Source organism: Xylaria bambusicola (genome assembly GCF_022495145.1).
Source record: "Xylaria bambusicola strain CBS 139988 unplaced genomic scaffold F5B22scaffold_97, whole genome shotgun sequence".
Lineage (NCBI taxonomy): Eukaryota > Fungi > Ascomycota > Sordariomycetes > Xylariales > Xylariaceae > Xylaria > Xylaria bambusicola.
Window position 1 is genome coordinate 589 of NW_025953650.1, and position 23,033 is coordinate 23,621.

Below are 23,033 nucleotides of genomic sequence, written 5' to 3' on the forward strand. Positions count from 1 at the left end.
TACTGACCTACAGTACTGACTGCAATACAGACCTTCAATACAGACCTTCAATACAGACCTTCAGTACTGACTGCAATACAGACCTTCAATACTAACCTACAATACTGACTGCAATACAGACCTTCAATACTGACTGCAATACAGACCTACAGTACAGACCTACAGTACTGACTGTAATACAGACCTTCAATACAGACCTATATAGCTAAAAGCTATAACTTAAATAATTATAATGCTTAATATAAGTTATAGATTATTTATATAACTTTTAAAATAACTATGTATTTAAATAATTGTTTATATTTTTAAAACTTTTAGATCCCTTAAGTAAAGTTGGAAAATCAGTTTTACCCCGCACTTAACCTGATTTTTTTATTTTCGCACTTTGTGGTAGTGGCCCACCCTATGCATAGCCCCAACCCATGCTGGCTGCGCACCGCTGGGCAGACTACCTGTAAGCCTATCTCAGTCTCGCCCTATAGGAATGTCATTAACTCAGGTCAAGCTCCTTGGCGGCGGACAAAGACCCCGCCGAGTTGCCGATTCACTAGATCAACTTTTGAATTTCATTCGTGGGAGGCAGTGACTACGGAAGTGATGGCAACCCCTACCATCCAAGTCATTCGATGAGCTACATATAGATAGTCTTGTGGCCCTCTGAAGTGTCACCAGTCCAAAGTATAGGATACACGCAGTGAAAAATACGATTGCCTTTGTTGTTACCGGGTGCCGTCGGCCAGGACTTGGGGCGTGATTTCCTACCCTTCCTACTGCATCGCTGTTCGTCTTACCTCGCTCGCCTGTTGCATCAACAATTCTTTTATAGGCCCAGGGAGTTGCTCCTTTGAACAATGAACGCTAATATAGACAACGAGATACAGGTCGACAAGCTCATAGAAGAATGTCGACTGGATACGCTAAATGGCAGACCTCAAAGTGACCAGAACAAGACTCGGATCGCCGAGTTTTTCAATATTCTTAGCTCAAATCTGAGCATCCGTTATATTGCGAAAGTCATATTACAGACTGGGCGCAGTAACAGAATCACATATGACTCGGTAGCGGATCATGCATGGGACGATGAAACCCCTCAAATTATCCTCAAACCAGGTCCAATTCCATGTCATTCATCGGTCGGAGGCATCAAATTCTGCACTGAGCTTTGCCGCATTTTCGCCACTTTTGCCTCTTACGGGGCCGGTACGAAGAGCGAGGAGTCTCTGAGCGTCCTTGGACTCTCTTTCTTAGAGGTTGTCATGAGGGCACAGGAAGGCTGTCCAGTTGCAAAACTCATAGTATCGACCATGATTCAAAGGAAATCAGGGGTTTCCACGCGTTCGCAGCTTCAATACTGGACTGAGAATGGAACTGAGAAAGTGTATTTGCGATTCCAACCCGTGTACAATGCGGTTTACATTTACCTCCACCATCCCACCCGCGTTCATGGAAGATATGAATTCTGCGGAATCATCAACGTATGTGCTGTGCCAGGTATGAACCCATTGCGGACATTATGCTCGCCTAAATGCTTACCTTACGCAAAAGGCAGCAGACCAGCCCAGTTCATACAACGCCTACCAGTCAATACGAACCTAAATTCAATCTCGATAATGCATATGCTACGTAATACCATTGATGAATGCTTGTATAGCCCGGAACATGTTCATTGCCGCATGGGTACCGACGAAGAAAAGCCTCTTCTACCATCAAGAGTGCTTGACGTAGGTCTACTCAATGACGATGATACCGCATTGAAACTGGTGATGCTTCCGGGTCAAAGAGCAGAGTACGCAGCGTTAAGCTATTGCTGGGGGGGGAAGCAGGATTTTGAGACGAGAAGTGATACCCTTGATTTGAACTTGAAGTCAATTGCATACGATCTACTGCCGCTTACCATTCAAGATGCCGTGCGCTTTACTAGAGCCCTTCGCATTCAGTACCTTTGGGTTGATTCCCTATGCATTCTTCAAGATAGTCAAGAGGACAAAGATGAAGAGCTTAGAAAGATGGCGGATATCTACAACAAGTCTACAGTCACTATATGTCCCGCCGCCGCCACCTCATCAAGAGACGGGTTCCTGGGGCAGAGCCAAACCGGAGTACATAACTCGCTGACTATAGCCCTTCCACTAATGCTTAGTCACGACAAAACTTCGAAGACAGAGGTAGTGTATCTCCAACCCGGCATCGGCGACGGGCCAAAATCCCAAAGTGATAAAAGAATATGGCCGACAGATCGCCGTGCCTGGACATTCCAAGAAAAATTCCTTTCACCTCGAATCATTACTATTTTTGACGTAGGATATCAATGGGAGTGTCTGAGATGCTCATTCAACGAAGAGGATGTCGCATGCAACGGGAAGTGGATTGATGGACGACGACTGGATCTCCTTCAAACTCTCTTTCCAAAATCCAAAACGCTTGACTCACATCAGAAACAGACCCTATTTGAGAATTGGCACTTAAACGTTGTATCCGACTATTCAGCTCGCTCGTTATCTTTCCAGGAGGACAAGCTCCCCGCCATCTCCGCTGTCGCCCAAGTCTTCCAAAAAGCATTGAACGACGAATACATAGCCGGGATATGGTTATCCCGTATTCGGGAGGGTCTCTCTTGGTGTTGCAGACCAAATTTCCAGATTCAGCAACGGCCCCCTGGGCCGTCATGGTCATGGGCATCTGTTCCAACACCCGTCCAAATGACGCCGCTGAAGTATGGTGAGGGAGAAGCGAAGATTCAGTTTGAATTGGTGGGCCACGACATTGAATTCGTCAATCCCGCGATGCCATTAGGAACGGTTCGCCATGCGAAATTGAGGATTCGCGCCCCCCTGAGGCGACTCAGTTCGGCTGTCCTTCGCAAGTTCTTGTTGCCATCTTTAAGCCATCTCTGTTGCGGCTGTGAACCCAGTCCAAGAACTGAAGGAGCAGGATGGATCTTCGCCGACAATATAACGTATGACCAGAATTGGTTCGTTCAACAGCAATGTATCTTCTCTCTGAAGCTATCCTCTCACGATTACGGGCACACAGCATGCGATTCTTTCATGTTTTCGGAAGCTGGATTGCTCCTAAGACTGGTAGACGGACATAACTCCGACGATGAAAAGCAATTGATGCGCATTGGATATTATAGGATCTGGTCCGAAGGGTATCTTGTTGATCACAGCTTTGAATCCAATCTCCAGCTGGTTAAACAATGGGCTGATTCTGATGACAGTCAGCTGCACCTCTTCACCTTGATATAGAGGAAGAGTGATGGGGTGCAACTAGCAAGTCGAATTCTGATTCTATGTACAAAGTGCATTCGCTGAGTCATTGGCCTTGCGGATGTATCCGCCGGTGGCCAAGCCGTTCACGAAAAGTGTGCAAATTCGAATGGATCCCCGTAGTGATGAACCATGCTAGGGAGGCAGCAAAGTGGTCTTAGTTCCGGTCATAGACGGACAGGGCGAATTCGTGTTAGAAGTTCTTTAAGCCATATTTACATTTTGAGCTGCAGACTAAATAGTTCTTTATCTGTTAAATTTTCGACGCTTGTGATGGTTACATCATACCCTCGGATTGAAGTTGCAAATTTTTATTATGTATTATAAAAATAGTCTTATATTATAGGTGACTTTAGTTTTATATGTTTCCATACTAGCCCCCTAACATTTATGTGCAAAACCCTCCCTTGCGTAACAACATTGAAACAAAACACGACAGCCCTTAACAGCCCTGGTCATGAGACTACGTGGATAGGGAGGAAGAACCACATGTTCTGGCGTCAGAGGACTCCAATCAAGATATCGTATAAATTGATGATAGTACTGAGATAGGTACTCATCCTGTGCTTCTCACATCTGTCCTGAATTCAAGCCCACCCAGTCCAACACTAGGCGACATAAATTGATTCCTACGACCACATAATCATCAGAGAATCGATAGTACAAACAAAAACATGGCATCTGGTGATCCACAATACGATGCGCTAGTACAATTAATGCATCGGTACTTTTCCGACGACGGTAACATCCCTTCTGAATATATCTATCACAGAATTAATGATTACCTTAATCGGAAAATCGGCGATTCCTGCACAGCGGATCAGTTGTGCTGGCTCGAGAGTTTTCTGCTGAGCTTTACCATGTACTATCTCTCGGACTGGTTCTACGTTAGCGAACTGCTCATTTGTCTAAACGAGACAGAAGCGCAGCTCTATTCTGCTCCAATTGCAGAGGTGCTCTACCGCGCTCACTGTGAGTTGGCTGTCTTATTACGCCTACTTGTTCTTCTGCGGATTGGCAATTGAGGTGTTGAAGCTAACTCCTGCAATGTACTTAGCCTCCATAGCAGACAGCAGAGAGTGGGACACGAAATGGGTAGATTACTGCGCTCTTGTCGGTAGTGTTATCGAGACTAGACTAGATGAACTTGAACATGAACAGCGACTGATCAGGATCCTTGTTCAAGTTTTTGCTGAGAAGAACCACCCGAGTCTCGAGAACATCCTGTTAGAAGGAGCGGCCACATGTCTGAGTAAGATGAGCAAACCTGTCGTACTATACATCAGGTCGAAAGAATGGGACATGACAGAATACGGGATGGGCGGACGCGTGACACTTGAAGACTGGTGTCTCTGGGACGCTCGACTTCTTGCATTCAAGCATGATAAATCTCAGACTCCAGAAGCAAGGAGTGTGGCTGCAAAAGCATTATTACTCATGCGAGGGGATTAGAAGCACAAGCAGCAAATGGCGACCACGGCGTTAAGGTCTTTTCCCCAACACAAACACAGTGCAGTATCACGTCCTATCACTCTGTTGCCCTCAGGCGTCTTGTTTTTCCTTTAATAGAAGCGCAGCTAATTACAACGTCAGATAGTAGTAGTTTGCTACTAGGAGACAATTGATTCCTAATTATTACCTATTTTGGACACGCCTAATATCTCCTGTACATTCGGGATTTGCTCCGATAAGCACTTACGTAAGTTGCACTTCCTGTTGTTTCCGCTTTGGTCGCCGTACCCGACATCAGCACCGGACTACATGAATGCTCCGGCCTGCATCGGTAGTTAGCCAACGCGTCATAGTATCATGTTCGGTAATTGTAGGCCGTCAAATTCCCGACAAACAATGTGCTACCCAAGGTAGCATCACTAGAGCTACACTCACATTCCGTGACAGAAGGTTAGTCAGGTTAGGCGGACATACCAGACATGAACAGCCACCTCTTCGTTGTTCCGTGATACCTGTCTAGACCAACTTTATCACAGTCAACCCCATTATGAGCTTTGGGCATAACAATTAATATTCTGAGCAATTATTGTAATTGAATTACACAGATTCATACTATTCTTTCTACTGCCTCGTGATTTTATCAATTCTCGCTCCGACTATCTCCCCTCGTGATCTTATTACAACTTCGAACGCTTTAATTATCTGCTAAGCAGAAGCCAGAAAGCAATGCATAAGTCTTTCTCCCCGTTAACGGGTGGGCAATAAGCCGACCAGTAGATCAAAGTACCCGGGGTAAAGGAGCAACGGAGTTTGCATAATTCATTCCGGATCATGTATTATTAATCATTCGTTTCTAGGTCATTGCGCCTTGTAGCCTGACTATATCTGCTACAGCCTCATGATATATAAACGTCGACGAGAGCCACAATAGCATGGGTATTGAACTCGTACAGCAGCACACACATCATCACTCGATTATCATATAACACGCTCCTCACCTTTAACGATACTCATCATCAAGATGAAAAGCAACATTTTCCTTCGCTCGGCTCTTTTAGGCCTCCAAGCATCACTGTCAACGCAGCTACACATCCCCAGGGCCGCGGATTCACTCATTCCTTATCCTACTCGAAAAATTGGCAACGTCAGCGTAGTTGACACTAAGATTGTACGAGAAGCCCAAGCTTTTGCACGCAGCCACAGTAGCGACGTCGTCTGGAATCATATAGTGCGAGGCTGGCGTAAGTATCATCTACAGCTGACCCCCTTTCTGCATATCTTTGTCCCTTTTTTTCGCACTTCGGGGGAGACAATAACTGCTAACTCGCGCAAACTACAGTCTATGGAAGCCTCATCATTGCTCACAATGACACTCTTCGCACCACTGTGGACGCTGAGGCACATGCTATGGCTGCGATCCTACACGATCTGGGGTGGGATCAAACACCCAACTCGACAGTCGTGAGCACCGATCGGCGCTTTGAAGTAGACGGTGCCATCGGTGCGCGTAACTTTATCAACAGCCACAGCAGCAACCCAAAAGACTGGAACGCCAATAGAGTTCAACTAGTGTGGGATTCTATTGCCCTACATACCCAGCCCAGTATCTTCGAATACAAGCAAGACACTGTCGCTGTGACCGGTCTTGGTATTCTGATGGACTTCGAAGGTCCGGCGGAAGGAGTAACGCAGCAGGAATATGACGCTGTAGTAGCTGCATTCCCAAAGGTCGAGTTTGAAGAAACAGTCAATCAGACTTTTGTTTGGCTTTGTCAGACTAAACCTAAGACTACATATGGTAAGCGTTTATCGAAATTTCTCTTCTACTTTCAGCGGCTAGCCTTGATGTACCAGGAAAGATTGCATGTGGCACTAACATAGACCAGATACTTTCATGCAGCCCTGGGGCGATAACTATGTTGCGAACTACTCTGCAGACGGGTATCGGATTATTGACATAATTTCTGCGCTTCCACGATGAAGTCTCCTGGCGGCCACGGACCTCAATCCAGCTCGTTTTATAATGATTCACGGCTAGAGAACTTGAGGGTTTGGTTGTTGTAACAATCAGGGGCCGGAAAGGGGAAGAGATAACTTTGAAAAGTACAACTTGTGGACACGGGTCTAGGAGGTTGCAAACAGCCTAGGCTATACTATCTTTTTAAAACAGAATTCCACTCAACTTTACCGACTTTAGAATGACGCGACACCCAAGCTCGGGCGGGGGGGTTAATGCTGAGATCAGGGGTTTCTATTACTAAGACTAGACCGCGATCATCTATCCAGAATTAGCAAGGAAATGTGAATGGGATGAGATGCTCGCAATCTTGAGATTAGGGATTACGAAAGCCACGGGTGAATTCCCCTTTAGGCATAAAAATCGTTCGGGTAGCAGAAATAGAACTCGTTGTTACATTTTATAACGTCAAGCTTGTGCGTCAGTTCGCTAGCTGAGAGTATTCAGTGTACCAACCAAAGTAGCGAAGCCCGTGTGACCCTGCTAATCCATACAACATTGCAGTCCAATGCAACGGGGCGAGTAAATTGTAGGAGAGACCCTGAACTTAGGATAAACTACAGTAACACAGTCCAAGCAAACTCATGCTTGAGTAAAGGATCGTCAAATGTCACCTAATGTGGTACAGAGAACCGTACAGCCCTCTATCGTAGTTTCAAGTCATATGAGTCGGAATTTAGCTGAATTATTCTCGCCTAGGACTGCTCCCATGAAGAGATACGAAACAAACGCCAACAAAACAGAGAATGTGCGTAGATCGCTGATATCTACAGTCAACAGGAAATGCACCAAGGTTACCCCAAAGATCTTATAACTCGGTGCGCAAACTGAAATAAGAGATAAAACATGGAAACCAGGTCCTATTATGGCTGGTGGCAGAAGTGATGCTAGTATCATCGAGTCTTGGGTCAGCCCAGCCGCAGCAACTGGCATCCGTGACGACATCAATGTTGGGGGCGGAATTTACCCTATCGCGCTGTATTTGGTGGTGAGGCGCATCAATCGAAAATGGGGTATTTTGTGCTTGAAATATATCGCTGCTTCCACTTGATAGCTACATTAGAACAGCTTCTCCCGTTTCCTTTCTGATCTTCGTGACCATCTTCGCTCATCATAAGATGGATCAAGACCGCCATGGATTTTCATACAACTCCAATGACTCATAATCGCCGAGATCAACGCCACTCTGGCGATAATCCTCGTGTTCCTCGACAATTCTCCGCTCTTTGACATGGTCGTTCATATTGACAGCCTCTGGGACAGGATCAATAGCGTCGTTGACAGCGAGCGTCTCGCTAAGCTGGGATTGCTCGCTCTCTTCCACCGCATGTGGTGCACTGCTCTCAAGCTTAGGCTCTTCTGTTATGTAACCCATATTGTTCGTGTAATGTATTGGAGTCTCTTTTTTGACCGGTTTATCATTGACGCTTATCTTTACCGTGTCGACTAGGCAGGACCTCTCTGGAAGAGTGCGAGGGTATGGTACTTCTTGAGGCCAGGGTCCGTCATCCCAATATGGACATTGAAATTCTCGTCCTTGCCAGAGTTTTTCAAATTCCCTACGCCCGTATTTTCGGCCATAACAAGGTCTTCTTTGGTGATTTTGTCGGAATTGGAAGACGTCATACCCAAAATCTTGTATGACAGAGTCCCAAAGATCACCAGCCAAACTGCCTATGTACCAGCCTTCGCGATTCGAATGATGGGTATACGCCCATTCGTAGGCAGTTTGTCCTGATTCGTCCCTAGCATGAATATCGGCCCCATTCTGGATGAGAAATCTAATAGTGTCAACTTGTCGATCTACAGACCACGTCACGAAATTTTGAAAGCAAACATGGAGGCATGACCTCCCATTTGCGTCACGCGCATTAATATCCGCGCCTAATTCCAATAGAAGAGAAAAACGGCCTCTTTCAAAATTGTAACCGCACTTCTCACAGATAATAAGAAGCGGTGTTAAACCCCCATCAATGGCGCTGTTAATATTAATGAGAGGATGGAGTAGACTCGAACCCCAAATTGCTCGGACTTTATCCTGCAATCTCGAATTAGTCTCGAACAAGTATATGAGTAGAATGATTGCGCTTATGTTGGCGCCTTACTGGAGTTGCATCTAATATATTTTCTTTGAGAAATGAGAACCTCTTATTCACACGCAATGTAGCATCTGCGCCCGCTTCTAGTAGAAGCCTCCTACATTCTGTAACGGGAATGTCCTCCTCTTCTGTACGCAGATCTCGGATATCGATATCTAAAGCCGAGCTTGAAGATGACGTTGTGATTAATTAGTTGTTATCATGCCATGCAACTAATACATCGAGCAGTCAATATTATAAATTACTTACCCGCACGTACGGAATTCACCCAGGTGTCTGAAATTGCCATGAATTTCATAAAGGCGGTCGGCCACGACGTCAACTTCTATCCCTTTTGAAAGTAGAAACCTGCATATTTCGGGTTGCCTCGTGGAATAAAATAGGAGATTGGCCCCGCGCTCGTCATGATCGTGCAGTGAAGCTTCCCCTCTACGCAACATGTCTTGGAATTCTCGCAAATGACCCTGGGCTACCACACTAAATACGCGCGAATTCCCAGGCAGAATCCTATTCACGGCAAGTGATGAGATAGACTGACCTCGGCGTGCGACTAACCCATGTCGAATAGTCGATGCAACAAGCATGCTGAATTTTCTTCCATCTTTGGGAAGGAATGTTATAGTGATCTTATAGCCGTCCTCATCGACTCCTGGGGTTGAGTCACCTGCTTCAGTTGGATGTGGCAGTCGAAGTTGTTTACTTGTCATTATTGAGAGAGTCCCCAGGTCATGAAGATCGAGGCTGGTACGCTGCTTCCTCTGTCGAAATCTAACATTTTCGAGTTTACCTGAACTCCGGGCTGTGAGGAGTTCAGAAACGTTCTACCGTTCCGTATTATCTCGACACACTTACCCGAATTCACAGCAAATTTATATTGCCCGAACGCTTGATCAAAATGTCTGAGATCACTGCGAGCTTCAAGATTACCCTCAGCCTTGGCATACTCCTTAGTGCACCGGATTAAGGTTTGTAAGTCTTCCATGATATCTTCAGCTTGGGGGTCATAACCGTCGTCGGTATCGAAGTTCTGGTCTTTCATTTCAATCAATCCACACAACCTTGTGATGCTTGCTATCAGAACGCTTTTTGAGAGTGGTGATGTATCGTAGGCGACCTTTTCTGTTTGGCTGGGTCCTTCCTTTCTGCAGCCCGATATGATCTCTTTACTGTGCAAGGCTTGAGATCTATTCTGTGATATAACCAAATCTTTCAGTTCATGAAGAAGATATAACATTCCGGTAGCATCAGCCCGCGACACGGACGACGCATTTTCAACAGCCGCTTGGATGGATGATAGGCCACAATGTAGAGCTTCATTTTGGGAATTCTGCATAGATCGAAGGCTCTCGTCGAGGTTCGGGATCCTCGCAGACTGTCTATTGAATTCTTGATCGAATCTCCTTTCAAGGTCCACGATTGACTGACGTGCCATCTGAACATTGGATGAAATGGTATGGGAGTTTATACTACACTATGGTATTAGATATGGGATGAAACAGGTGACTTGACGTGCATGTGTACGAGCCTGTGTAAAATACTCAGTCTAAAATGGATGGCGTTGGTGTGTGCGCTAACTCGAGCACGAACATAATCCAATCTTTTCTCATCGAGGAACGACCTAAATCTTTTCCATAATCTGCCAGTCCCTTTTTCATTAGGAGTGAGCTGAAGCTTTTGGATATTATCAGCCAGAGGGCTGAGATCTAAAACACAAGCCTTGATTTGCTGGCTTAGAGACGCATCGCTGGTGAGGAAAGGATAGCTGTTCAGCAGCTCTAGCGCCCCGTGAAGTCGCAAAATATCGCTCGCTGTATTGTTGACGGTTTCCGGGCCGTCTTTGATAGACGAGAGCGAAGTGTAGAGATTTCGAGATAATTGCGCGGCAAGAACAATGAACGCCACGGCGTTCGCCCCAGCGCCGAGGGCTTCCATGATCCCGGGAAGTCGCTTAGTACTGTTCCCTAAGACCCTTCATTAAGCTATTCATAGTCAAAAGGCTCAAGACCCGTGAATGCGCCAGAATGATGAAAGTAAATGTCTCCACGCCCTCCACAAGTCAAGGTGGCTGAGGAAGTATCCGAAGCCTTGCCATCTACTTCCCCGCTTTGCACTGCCTGCCTGCGCCCGTACCTCAGCCGCCTCGTCTAATCGCTGACCGAGCCAACCTTTCACGCATAGATATTACAAGCCACAGTAAACACATTGTTAAGCGTGAGTTCCTAATGCTTGTGGAGGAAAAAGATACCCAGTATGAGACTAGATTGAAATATCTTAATTGTTGTATATCTGAGATACCAATGCACACCTGCTTTCCTGGGATGGTGCATAATCAACTACACTTGAGAATTGAAAATCAATATATCGGCCAAATATGTGCTAAACCTCAACATCAGTAGTATTCTAGAGCCTGAATATACAATACCTGTCGCATCCAGCCTTGAGCTTGAAAAGGTCAAGCAGTGGGCACTGACACCAAGCAGGGAGGCCGGAATGGTCTAGGTCGCAATTTCGTAGTGCCCGCCAGCGTGGCATACTGACCACCCACTTTACGTATACAAGCTGAACATTGGGTCGTACGAAAGGCCCTTGTAGGCTGTTCATGATCTTCAGAGACAAGCAGGCAATATTGGAAAGTGAGGGTATACAAGCTTTGCTTCATGAAACAAGCCAATGAGCCCTAGGCGGTCTACGCAGTTGTGTATAGAGTCGAGTCAAGCCACCAAGCACTCCTGCAGCCCTACCGTAGTTGATCATTATGATGTGAATAGCTCCAATTACAAGCCCAGGTACCCACCCTTTTTATACAAGCATATCCGAATATTCATCGTAGGCAATGAGCATTCAGGCGACGGCGCTAATCTGGGTGGGAATCAGGGGGTTTGAGAACGCAATACCTGGCATGCTTCTTGAACTACTATTTCCGGGCCCATTACACATCAACAGACTCCGGTCTCGTTGAATACGCTTAGAAGTACCTCTTCAAGGGGACGCTGAAGCGTGCTAAGCGTTGATGCCCTGATTATCATATGGTGGTAGTAAAGCAGGGACCGTTGGCCGGCAGAGGCCAATTCGAGGGTGGCGTCGTTTTCAACTTCTTTGTTTCAGAATCGTAATAACCTATCACCCTAAACATACCTCGTCGTGTATTTACGGACCATTCCAATAGCGACGAGATAGGAGATCAAACCCCGCTTTCGATCACAAGTGTAGAGGACGATGGCGCATATAGAAATACGACGCCCTAGGTAAGTAAGTATCAAAGAGGTACTCGAGCAGCACAAAACATACCAACTCTTGCCAAGATGACGGCACAGCTAGCCTGTTCAACTGGATACCAATGCTAAGCTTTCTAGAGCCCACAGGTAAAGGCCTCAGTAAGGTATATCTATGGGGTTTCCTCTTATCACAATATGTAGATAACTCCCCCGGTTTATCAGGAAATTGGATACATAGTCATAGTTGGTGAAGAGGGTACACAGACTGCTGGATCTCACATGACATGATACGGCATATTTTTAGAATGGCGTGGCAACCATTGATCATTGAATATTTCATCATCTCAACTAGGCTGCATCATCATCACTCGTATTGCTATACATTATTTTTTTTCTTTCTTCATTCCATCCCTTCAGTTATATTCAACGGAGAACTCCGTCCGCTGCATGATCTTCTTGTCGGGCGTCGTCTGCTGAGACAAATCCGACTTCTCTGCCCCGAGCGTCACAGTATACGGCTTCGCCTCGTCGGGGATGCGCAGCTTCGGCACGAGCTCCAGCTCCTGGAAGGAGGAGTTGTTGTCGGCTGAGTTGTAGGCGGAGGACTGTCTGCTCCGCGTCGACCAGGAAGACGGCACGAGGCTGGCGACCCACGACCCCATGTCCTCCAACGTGGGCAGCTTGAAGTGCGCGGGGATCTTCAGCGTCGGGATGCAGCCCATGATGATGACGAGCCATTGCTCCAGGGCCGCGAACAGGTTCGTCAGAGTCTGGTAGTATCGGACGAGCGTGACCGATGTGACCTGCGTGGTCAGGCGCAGGAGAGCCACGGCGATCTTCGTGGTGATGATGGTGAGCGTGATGAGCGACAGTGCCAGGATCGTCGCGAGGGCAATCTTGCGGCGCCGAGGCATGTTGAGCTTCGAGATGACCAGGACCGGGAAGAGGACGAAGGTCAAGTCAGATAGGGCGTACAGGACTAAGAGTACCCTGTTAGCACAACCGTGTCTGTGAAACCGAATTGGTTGCAACTCATTTCACTTACATTGCGTGGCAATAGCAGTATACGGATAGATGTAGGGGTTCCATCGTTTAGCCTTGATCATTGGAGTCCAGAGCCCGTAGAAGGGAACGCACTGGGCGACGAGGAAGATGATTGAGAGGAGCGAGAGGACGGAAAGGAACGAGGTGAACAGAATCAGATACCATTTCAACCACCTCCTGACGCCGAAGATGCGGACCAGCAGAATGGTAATGGATATTCTGGCTATGCACGAAACCAGAATACTCGGAACAGCTGAGATCCAGCCCCATTTGCTCGTCTGCTGCTTCTGAAGCGGATCCAGCTGATCGAACGGCAGGCCGCCGCCCCAGGAAATGATCTCGTGGAAGAAGGCTTGAAACACGAACTGGATAGCCAATGCCAGAAGCATGATCCAGTCGTCGAGGCTCCAATTCTTCGAGGTCCGCCGCTTGATGATGAACCGGGCGATGACGGTGAAGGTGGCGATCCCAGCCAAAGTGTACGACAGTCCCAGGCTCAACGGCCCCAGGCCCTGACTGCCGGTCTTATCCGTAGGGACTGACATGGTGAAAAGCAAAGCCGCGCGCTGTAAGTCTTTTCCCTTCTTTTCACAGCACAGCACAGGAAGCGCGAAAACGCAGCAACGTAGAACTTCAGGAAAAGGTGATTACGAAGAAGTGAAGAACGTAAGCGAACATTATAATGTATAGAGGGTTCCACCGCGGAAGCGAGAAACGGCAGGGTTGGATCGAAGGCTCACATGGAGAAGCTGTATCGGGTCTACGCATTATGCGGGCCGTACAACCATCGTATCCCCTTTGCGGTAAGGGAGGGGAGCGCTAGAGGGGACAGATGGAATGGTAGGGCCACCAGGGTCGTGAGAGACGCGGCCGAGAGAATGCGATTACGGGGTTTGGCCGAATCCTGCACAGGTCTTGGGAGTGGGCACCACGGTTACATTGGACGATCCTTTTCCGTGCCACCCCATCGCAGCCGGGGCTGGTGAGACAGCAAGCAGAAGGAAGGTTGCACTGCGGGCTCAGGGTGGCGTGAATAGGTACGCCAGAGATATTGCTCGATGATGTCTGGATGTCCAACACAACTACATAGATAGGAATCCTACCACGGCTACAGATCCCATCTTTGTCCGGCTACTGAGGCAGCTAATATGTGACATACAGTAGCGGGCACAGAAGCTGATTACTACATGCAGATGGCGTGAGGAGTTCTCCCCGGTTATAGCCAGTTCTGACCAGTTACGTATATTACTTGCATTGCCACTCGCTGCTACTCTGCTACTGCTTACGTGAAAGGACCCTAGTTGCCCAGATCGTTCAGCTTGATCGGCGTTCTGCTCGCCCTATGAGAGGCGGCAGTTTCGCGGTGCACTAGCTGTAACTATCCTAGTGAAGGCCAGGGTTTAATTCCTTATTGAACTAAGTCCTCGACTTACCAAATTGCGTTTCGCTTATAGATTATCACTTGCCTGAATAAGGATTGCTCGCGACGATTAGACGTCTTCGTCGTAGATAATGAACAGCTAATTAAGGGCTTCGATATCATACAACGTAGTCTCAACGTAGTACGGTAGCACCTCGGGTTTACAGAAAACGTGCCCTTTTAGTGCCGAGTTATACAAGGTTATGGCTGGATAATGGGGTCGGGTCTTGGTTGGGTAAGGCGAGAAAGTGAGGGGCGACAGTAGAGTAGGTCCCCGCTGATCTAAATATAGGAACTGAGCAATTAAACTGGTTCCGCGATATCGTACCAGATCACGATACCAAGACCGAGACATGACAGGGAACATGCTAGTAACGAGATGCATTACACCAGCAACTCAAACGGTTGTCTCGAGATCTTCGGGAAAACGATGTCTTGAAAAGCTTGATATACCTACAGTAGGTAGTGAGACAAGATCGACTATACTGCGCCGAGTCTGACCGAGTAAAGGGATACTATGTAATTAGAGACCAATAGCTTCACAACCCAGTTGGATACATGTCTAGGTGAATTGCCACGGCGCGGAATTAACTAGACGGCCACCACATAGGCCAAGGAAAGGGATTGACTTATATGTACACTAGTGGTATAGATTCTGCAAGCAGACACAAATAGGGCTTGACATCTGTATAATGAAAATGGGTAATTATTTCCTAATCGTATATGGGGAGCCGAGATTCCGATCGAGCGTTCGTTCGCTAGTTCACCATGATTCGGACCCCCTTGCTTCCCCATTTCGGCATCGGTCGAGCAAGGTCGACGATAAAGTCGACGTCGTCTCGGGTCGTCTCAAAGAGCTCCAATTCGTGCCTGCGGAAGACGGTCGCAAGCCCGACGTACAACTCCATCCACGCGAGGTTGAGACCCAGACAATTCCGCGCTCCACGGCTGAACGAGACCATGTACGACGACAGGGGACGCAGGCCTCCCGGGCCTTTAGGATCGCCGAGCCACCGATCTGGTTGGAACTCCGTAGGATTGGGAAATACTGTCTCGTTCATGTGCATGTGATACGCATCCATGCTGACTGCCGTGTTGGGGGGTATCGTCCACTCTTTGTACTGCAGCATGCCGAGGCGATTCACGCGCGGTAGTCGTTGGACGGAGCCGAAGCTCAAGCGCAGAGCTAAGACAACTGATGAGTTCATCTCTTCTTATCCATTTCCACGTTGATCGTTTACATACCTTCCATGATAACAGCAGACAAGTAAGGAAGGTCCTCTAGTTCGTTCCAAGGTAGGATCTTGGCCGGGTCCGGCATCGCCTTAGTGAGCTCGGCGGTTAGACGCGACTTGATGGATGGGTTGTTGAGGATGTGGAACACAGCAACCGTGAGAGCCCACGAAGTCGTCTCAACGGCACCACCATTCACGGCCATTGCTTCTTGCTGCAGTCTCGATAAGGTCATATCTTCCTCAGGCAAATCCGCCGAGAGCGCATCATGGAAAATGGTCGGCTCAGATGACTCCTTGGCAGCAATTTCCTTCTTATCGAGGAAGCTCTGTATGTACTGGGCCATTTCCTATCGATGGTCAGTCAGGAGGTTTTACCAAGTGAAGAAGCGGATCGGCTCATACTATTCGGAATCTCAAAACAGGCTTGAAAGATGGCGTCATGAATGCGAGTATGAAATCAGGGAGAGAGTTCAACATTGTAACAAGAAAGCCGAAGTGTGTCATGACGTGGGAGGCATTAACGGCCTGTGTTATTGCCTGGGCAAATGGTGAGGTGAAATCTGGCGCTGATGAGAAGTCTGTTGGGCGAGCGAAAGCTATCTCGGTGATAATGTCGGATGCCATGGCACTCCACATGAAGTTCACGTTGATGGTCTTGCTAGTCCCTGCATACTCAGTCGACAGGCGTTTTGAAATGCCATCAATAATAACCTGGAGGTCGTCATTGCGACTCCTGATGCGCGCTTTCGAGAAACATGGCGCTATAGCAGCACGACGGCGTCGGTGAACCTCTGCCAGACCGGTCTGCACCGTAGCCTCCGGGACACTGAACCGATACCTAAACTTCTCGGTCTTGTCTATGGGGCGGTTGGGGGTATTGTTGCAGTAAACGACGTCGTAGTATTCCACGTCGTCTATATGTATCTCATCCGGGTTGATACGAACAATTGGCCCATACATCTCGTGTAGCCGCCGTATCTGGAACGTCCATTGCCCACCTCCCTGGCTGAAGATGTCGTAATAGGCCTCGTACCAGTGTGTAGCCGCTCCCAGCTTAGGGCCCGGGAATGTTGCTAGAGGATGGAAATAGAGCCTGTAGATGGCCAAATAGACGCCTCGCAATATGAAGTATGCTACCAGACCAACAACGGCATATGCTGGCCACGGCCAGAACCCGGGTAGGAGAGAGAAGATGGTATCCCCCATTTTCGGGGTCGCTCAGCACAGGCGGGCTGATTCACAGATGTTTCCAACTTTGAAAGAAGAACAATATGATTCTACTGACAACGACCGATCATTGTCGATGATACCAGGAGTCGGTGTGCCCACGGCACCATATGGAGGCATCTAAAATGGCTGTCAATATGCGTGCGAGCCCTACAGGCCATGGTAGGTACTTGGTCCATTTCAGCAGGTACTTTGTTCTAGGCCCTAGCGAAGTATCTCTACAGTGTCTCACAGCGCCCGTCATACAGTAAGCCCCAGTGTAACCAGGCGACATGTCTTACCTGAAGTAGGTACTTACATTAGGTATGTAGATAGGTATATGTAGGTACCTAGACAGAAGCCTAGCGAGGCTAGATAGGTGGGTTGATAGGCGGGTTGATAGGCGGGTTGATAGGCGGGTTGATAGGCGGGTTGATAGGCGGGTTGATAGGCGATTAATTACAGGGTCATCCCACTAACGGAAAGCATTAAAACTACTACAGTGGCTAAGTTTTAGGACTCGTTCTGGCTGCCCGCCATTCCTCATCGCACAGGGGGAGTCCATGGATGAAAATACCACCGTCGTCACAAGCTTCAATGCAATCCAACCCAAGCAAAGCAAGGGGCTGCTTATCCTGGCAGATCCTGGGTTAGGCAACGAGGCGGAATCCATCCTCCAACCCTTCGCTTTTATCTCCGACGTAAGGCGGTACAATAGTGATTGATGGTGGGGGAAGGCGGTGCTGCAGTGCTGCAAGTGTCTTCGACCCCTCAATTGCGAACCTAACTTAGGTAATCCGGATCAATGTAACATGAGAAAAAGAGAGAATTGTCGCATGTCGAGCGCAAGATAGATAGATAGATCACTTACACCTAGACTTAGCTCTGTTTCAATTTACTTGTTTCTCTTCAGATTCTCTTTCTTTTACCAGTTTGACAGGAATCAGCAATACTATCATAGAATAAGCCTTGCCGTCACAAGGTTGATCGATATCCAACAATCACAATCATCATGTCTGACCAAAAAGTCGTTGTCATAACAGGCGCTGGGAGAGGTAAGCTATGATGTGATCCCTAGCAATAAGTACCGAAGTGACCACTAATGAGAATCCGACAATAGGCCTCGGAAATGCTTTGGCCCGGGCATATCTCGCACGACCCAACCACACAGTAGTAGGCAGCTATCGCAACGAGGCCCAGCCGGGCGTGGGCGAGTTAAAGTCGTCACCAAAAGCAGACGGCTCGCGCCTCATCCTAGTCAAGATCGAGAGCTCGTCTCCCTCAGATGCCGCCGAGGCGGTCAAGGCAATGAAGGCCGAGGGCATCGAGCACGTCGATGTCCTCATCGCCAACGCCGGCGTGAGCCCGCCGCTACAGCCAGTCGAGACCGTCGACCTGAGCATTCTAAAGAACGCATTCGACGTCAACGCACTGGGTCCTCTAGCCTTGTACCAGGCCTGTCACGAGCTCCTCAAGAAATCCAGCAGCCCTAAATTCGCGCCGATTTCTAGCGCTGCCGGCACCCTTGGCGGCATGGAAAAGTATGACGTTCTGTTCTGCGAACTGCCTCGCTTACGTACCTCGGTTAGCCGGCCGGCTCATTCGAGTCGACTCTGCTGCTGCTGCTGCCGTTATTGGTACACAACCCGATTGAATTCGTTTCGCTGACTTTTTGTTTGTTGCTGAACAGGGGTCACACTTGGGTTGCTCCGTCCTACTGCATATCAAAGGCAGCGCTGAACTGGATCACGCTGTGAGTATAATTTTTTTCCACAGGATAATCAATTGCACCAAAAGACCAATCCGCTGACGAATCACGTAACAGAGCCGCACATTGTGGTAATCCTTGGCTCACCGCCATAGCTATCAACCCAGGGTATGGCTCCTTGTCTATTAAAAAAAAAAAAAAAATCTTGGGCGCGCCTTCTTATTGGAGAGACTGGAAAACGCTGACAAGCATTGTGTTGTTGTTCAATAGTTTGATAGCCACTGATATGGGCAACGAGACGGCCAAATACCTAGGTCTGGAAAAAGCGCCGTGGACGCCTGAGCAAAGCGCCGAGAAAGTAATGGCCATTGTGAGTTTACCTTACTATACTATACCTACACCACGCAGATGCCACTTTTCATTTCCTCCCCCAAGAGCTTGTTGGTTCTAATGCGATTTCTCTACACTAGATCGACGACTCTAGCCGCGAGAAGTACTCCGGCAAGTTCATAGATGCCATTTCCGGCATCGAGTTCCCGTGGTAAATTCCGTGCAAAGACTACTATTTGTCTTGGCCGATTATCACGTTGGGCGCTAGGACAGGACAACTGTGCTACTGCGTACATTTAGCGGCATTCGCCGACTGGCTAGAATTGTAGAAAGGCCCCCTCTTGATGGACATCGTCCGTCTCCTCATATACTAGGGAATTACTATTAGATTAGAGTTACAGTAGCCTATACAAATTAAGTAAGCACAGCCCCAGCCGGTTACAAAGTGACGCCATGATGGTTCCATTGGAGGAGGTCCGAGTAAGAGTAAGTAAGAGTACGGTATCCGCGGGTCGGTATGCAAGTGCTTGGGGGCCAGCGCTGACGCCACGCGTGTTTCTGAGGTCCATATTAAGTTGCATTGTTACGTAAGCTTAAAAGCGCCATTATTATTATTATTGAAAGGTGTCAGAGTGTCGGTGTTCATCCCCTGCCGGCATCTCCAAGGAGGTAGGACTTCGCTTAGGTCATGGAGGGTGTGGTTGATATAGTGGCACAGCCTACTTATTCTAGACCCTGGCAACTATTCGTGATATCGTATCGGCACCGTGTTTCAGCCCGCTCGTCCTACCCAAATCACGTGGGTTTCTATGGGTTACAGTTGCAGTTGCAATGAGGTTGAGATGTGATGCAACGCCCGTCTCACCGAAGCACTGCAGGAAAAACTGGAAACTGGGAGTTGGGTAAAAAAGCAAGAAATAAACGTGTTGAATTGGGTATCTACTGAACTAAACTATGAACTGAAATGAAGTGAAGTGCTAAAACATGAAATCCTAATCAAACAAACAAATGCTCATACGTGACAAAGCCTGCCACTTGGGTCCTCATCCCACGACTCGCTCCCAACTGCTGTCTGCGAGTAGAATATACCCGCCGGGTCAACCTTGCGCTTGATATCTCTCAAGCGAGGGTAGTTCTTCCCGTAGAATTCTTGCATCCAGTTGGGCTGTTGGAAGTTTGCCTCGTTGAGGTACGCGCCACCGCCCGGCGTGACCTTTTCAACCTCGGGCATGACCACCTCGGTCAGATTCTTCTGGAAGGCCGTCATATCATCCCAGGGCATGCTGAAGTCCCACGTCTTGACGATGATGCAGTGAAGGAGCGCGGATCGCCAGCTCGGGAACACCGCGTTGGAATGAGGTCGCGGCTGGTCGGCATTGACGGCGTCGCATACGATCGCAAATCCGCCGTCCACGGCTTTCTGGAAGGCCTGGGCAATGTCCTTCGATCCAGAGGGCGTCTCCAGTATCGAGCGCGGCAGAAGTCGGCCGCCGGTGATTTGCGCCGCGGGCGTGGTTGAGACAGCCTGCGCGAAGTACATGTTGAAGAAGTCGATGTAGTGAGAGTGCATTGTGGTGGTGATATTGAGCTCGATGCCGATTTCAGCCATGGCGCTCGTGACCGGCGCGAATATCCTCTCAACTTCAGATGCATTTGTATTCGGTATCGCGATACCGTAAGCGCTGACGGCATAGGGCGTTATGGCGTATGAAGCGACGGCGCCAGCATCCACTACCGGGCCTAGGGCTGACTGGAATGTGGCTAACGCCTCCCAGAACTTCTCGGTACTGCCGGCCAGCTCTGCGTCGAAACCCAAGCTGGCGCCCACCATGGCGCCATCGGGATGAAGACGAGTGGTCATCGACACGACGACCGCGAACGTGCCCGCGCCGCCGCCACTCAGAGCCCAGTAGAGGTCAGCGTTCTTGGTCGGTGTGGCCACGACATGCTTCCCTTCGGCAGTGACCACTTCCCATTCCAGGACGTTGTCGGCCGCCATACCGTACAGAGACGTGAAAACGCCATGGCCGCCACCGGGCGTGTAGCCACCTGCAACACCTACATCGGGACAAGTGCCGGTAACGACTCGGTAGCCCTTATCGCTGGCTTCTTTGACGGCATTGGAGGTAAGAACTCCAGCTCCGAGCCGGACAGCTGGGCCCTTATAACATGAGCTCCCACTATACTTGTCCATGAACTCGATGCTATTCAAGTGATGCGTCCATAGAGACAAGGAACCTTTACCAGTGGACTTGCCAAGGAGACTAGCGACGATGTTAGCCACCAGTATGAGATTGACAGCAAAGGGAACTTACTCATGTCCTGTGTTCTTAATAGTCAACCGGATGTTGTTTTCTCTGGCGAATTTTATGCCTGCTTGCACGTCTTCGACGGACGAAACAGCGATGGAATATTGGGCATAGTTTCCGAGCTCACACGGCTTGTCTATGGCCGTGAAAGGGTCGCAAGACTGGTTCTGGTAAAATGGCATAAGAAACTCGGCCGATTCCTGAACACTGCGCGACAGTTAATTTCATGGTCCATGGTGCTCTGCGGATAGCAGCATGACTTACTGAACATCGGCAAAAGGCCAGGCCTCCTTGAGACTTTCGCATTGCTCTTCATCATAGTCTCTGCCGTGGCAAAGCGTCGCCAACTGCGTGGTAGCGATCAACGCGCCGTTTACCGTTTGGTTGAGAGAGGCCCATTCGCTTGAAGATGGCCAGCCGGGGTCGCCGGGGATGTTCTTGCACACCGCATTTTTCCGTGGCATGCCATGAGCTCCGGGGAGCGCAAGGACAGCACCGAGCATGAAGACTCGCGTCCAACTCATCGTGGCGAATGGGGAGCTATCTATCACCTGGAACAATGAGATGAAGTTGCTATCGGTGAAGTAGAGAGTATTGGAGAGTGGGCGAAGGAACCGACGATGACGATCTTAGTGTATACTCTTAAGTCGAGGGCAAATTAGACAGCAATGCTAGCCTTCATAAATAATGATATCCATCGGAGACTCCCGGCAACAAGGCAAGCTTAGTTCAACCTCGCTCACCTTGGCTATGCTGCTATTCATGGTACAATTCTTATTTATGGGTGAAAACAGTCCCGGTTTACAGGGCTGGGTACCGTAGCTTATGGATTATGACATACATGAGAGCAACGGTCAGACCATTGTCCTGCCCTACGAGGTGGACCCCTAAGAATAGACTTCGTGAATGCTACACTGCCTAGCGTAGAGTGATCTGGTGAAGGCATCAAGGTATGTCATGAGACAAGGCTAAAGGGTACCGGCGTTTACGGTACAGGTGAAGAAGCATTTCCCCATCTCTAGAGTAGTCTGCCTACTATGTACACCAGAGGCATACGTGTCTATACGCTAGCTCACGCCCATACATACCCATAGAGATAGGCATATCTCGAGAGTTGAAACAGGAAACATCTCCAGGGTTCTAGCGCGAATCGCTCTGCCGGGTCGCCTCCTCTCATTTACCGACTTACTGTATCTCCAGAGCGTATTTAGTGGGCTGGTGGGAAGGACCTTGCATAGCCACTCCTGTCTTGTCAAATCCTTCGTGATCCTTCGGCGAATTGGGCTCTGGTGCTCCTCAAGCGCCATGTCAGTAGGCGTAGCGGAGATGCTAGCAGTTTTAGTAACGCTAAGAGGCGGTGGGTAGGGCACCAGCCCGTCGTCAATTGAAGGTTATGATGTTTATGTAAGGAGAGACGCAGGTGAAGACATATATATATAGTATCTTAGTTGTCTTGGTCAGTCAGCATAAGGTCGTATCGGATGGTGGTGGCCTAGACGGCGAATTTCAGCCGTAGGATGTCGGGGTTGAAAGAAGAGCGAGTGTGATTGACGCCGCCTGTCTGTGCTGCACGTATAATGGCCTGATGGGACGAAGAGCTGAATGGTGCCTGATTCGATCACTGATGGGTCCTGGCCTATGCCGAACCGAATCCTTTCGCTAGGCTTCTACTGCCGTTCATCCTTCCGCTCCCTGAGGAGAGAATATGTACATACTTAATAGGGAGGTA

General features: G+C 48.6%; 8 protein-coding genes across 8 annotated transcripts; 4 read left to right on the forward strand and 4 right to left on the reverse strand.

Annotated features, from left to right (window-relative positions):
• The first annotated feature begins 513 nt into the window (after positions 1–513).
• F5B22DRAFT_631150 (heterokaryon incompatibility protein-domain-containing protein) lies at positions 514–3,645 on the forward strand. Its single transcript, XM_047976598.1, has 2 exons — positions 514–1,491; positions 1,546–3,645. The coding sequence occupies exons 1-2, from the start codon at positions 852–854 to the stop codon at positions 3,246–3,248; spliced, it is 2,343 nt and encodes a 780-aa protein (XP_047824834.1). The 5' UTR covers positions 514–851; the 3' UTR covers positions 3,249–3,645.
• Positions 3,646–3,824: 179 nt separating this feature from the next.
• On the forward strand, positions 3,825–4,900 carry F5B22DRAFT_579732 (uncharacterized protein). The gene is made up of 2 exons (XM_047973245.1): positions 3,825–4,241; positions 4,327–4,900. Exons 1-2 carry the CDS (start codon positions 3,944–3,946, stop codon positions 4,719–4,721), a joined length of 693 nt encoding a protein of 230 aa, XP_047824835.1. The 5' UTR covers positions 3,825–3,943; the 3' UTR covers positions 4,722–4,900.
• Positions 4,901–5,161: 261 nt separating this feature from the next.
• Positions 5,162–7,145, forward strand: F5B22DRAFT_579780 (uncharacterized protein). Its single transcript, XM_047973246.1, has 3 exons — positions 5,162–5,962; positions 6,061–6,519; positions 6,608–7,145. The coding sequence occupies exons 1-3, from the start codon at positions 5,743–5,745 to the stop codon at positions 6,700–6,702; spliced, it is 774 nt and encodes a 257-aa protein (XP_047824836.1). The 5' UTR covers positions 5,162–5,742; the 3' UTR covers positions 6,703–7,145.
• A 16-nt stretch (positions 7,146–7,161) lies between these two features.
• F5B22DRAFT_631155 (ankyrin) lies at positions 7,162–10,916 on the reverse strand. The gene is made up of 5 exons (XM_047976599.1): positions 10,363–10,916; positions 9,690–10,303; positions 9,087–9,636; positions 8,844–9,003; positions 7,162–8,776 (listed from the first exon to the last, which is right to left on the reverse strand). The coding sequence occupies exons 1-5, from the start codon at positions 10,767–10,769 to the stop codon at positions 7,862–7,864; spliced, it is 2,646 nt and encodes an 881-aa protein (XP_047824837.1). The 5' UTR covers positions 10,770–10,916; the 3' UTR covers positions 7,162–7,861.
• Positions 10,917–12,143: 1,227 nt separating this feature from the next.
• F5B22DRAFT_579817 (uncharacterized protein) lies at positions 12,144–13,738 on the reverse strand. The gene is made up of 2 exons (XM_047973247.1): positions 13,098–13,738; positions 12,144–13,031 (listed from the first exon to the last, which is right to left on the reverse strand). Exons 1-2 carry the CDS (start codon positions 13,639–13,641, stop codon positions 12,466–12,468), a joined length of 1,110 nt encoding a protein of 369 aa, XP_047824838.1. The 5' UTR covers positions 13,642–13,738; the 3' UTR covers positions 12,144–12,465.
• A 1,349-nt stretch (positions 13,739–15,087) lies between these two features.
• Positions 15,088–17,179, reverse strand: F5B22DRAFT_580147 (cytochrome P450). Its single transcript, XM_047973253.1, has 4 exons — positions 17,149–17,179; positions 16,154–17,098; positions 15,762–16,098; positions 15,088–15,702 (listed from the first exon to the last, which is right to left on the reverse strand). Exons 2-4 carry the CDS (start codon positions 16,955–16,957, stop codon positions 15,275–15,277), a joined length of 1,569 nt encoding a protein of 522 aa, XP_047824839.1. The 5' UTR covers positions 16,958–17,098; positions 17,149–17,179; the 3' UTR covers positions 15,088–15,274.
• A 621-nt stretch (positions 17,180–17,800) lies between these two features.
• On the forward strand, positions 17,801–19,300 carry F5B22DRAFT_579833 (NAD(P)-binding protein). Its single transcript, XM_047973248.1, has 6 exons — positions 17,801–18,012; positions 18,078–18,498; positions 18,648–18,710; positions 18,783–18,833; positions 18,936–19,035; positions 19,136–19,300. The coding sequence occupies exons 1-6, from the start codon at positions 17,970–17,972 to the stop codon at positions 19,208–19,210; spliced, it is 753 nt and encodes a 250-aa protein (XP_047824840.1). The 5' UTR covers positions 17,801–17,969; the 3' UTR covers positions 19,211–19,300.
• Positions 19,301–19,856: 556 nt separating this feature from the next.
• F5B22DRAFT_580098 (uncharacterized protein) lies at positions 19,857–22,099 on the reverse strand. The gene is made up of 3 exons (XM_047973252.1): positions 21,569–22,099; positions 21,311–21,511; positions 19,857–21,259 (listed from the first exon to the last, which is right to left on the reverse strand). The coding sequence occupies exons 1-3, from the start codon at positions 21,826–21,828 to the stop codon at positions 20,008–20,010; spliced, it is 1,713 nt and encodes a 570-aa protein (XP_047824841.1). The 5' UTR covers positions 21,829–22,099; the 3' UTR covers positions 19,857–20,007.
• Positions 22,100–23,033: the final 934 nt, after the last annotated feature.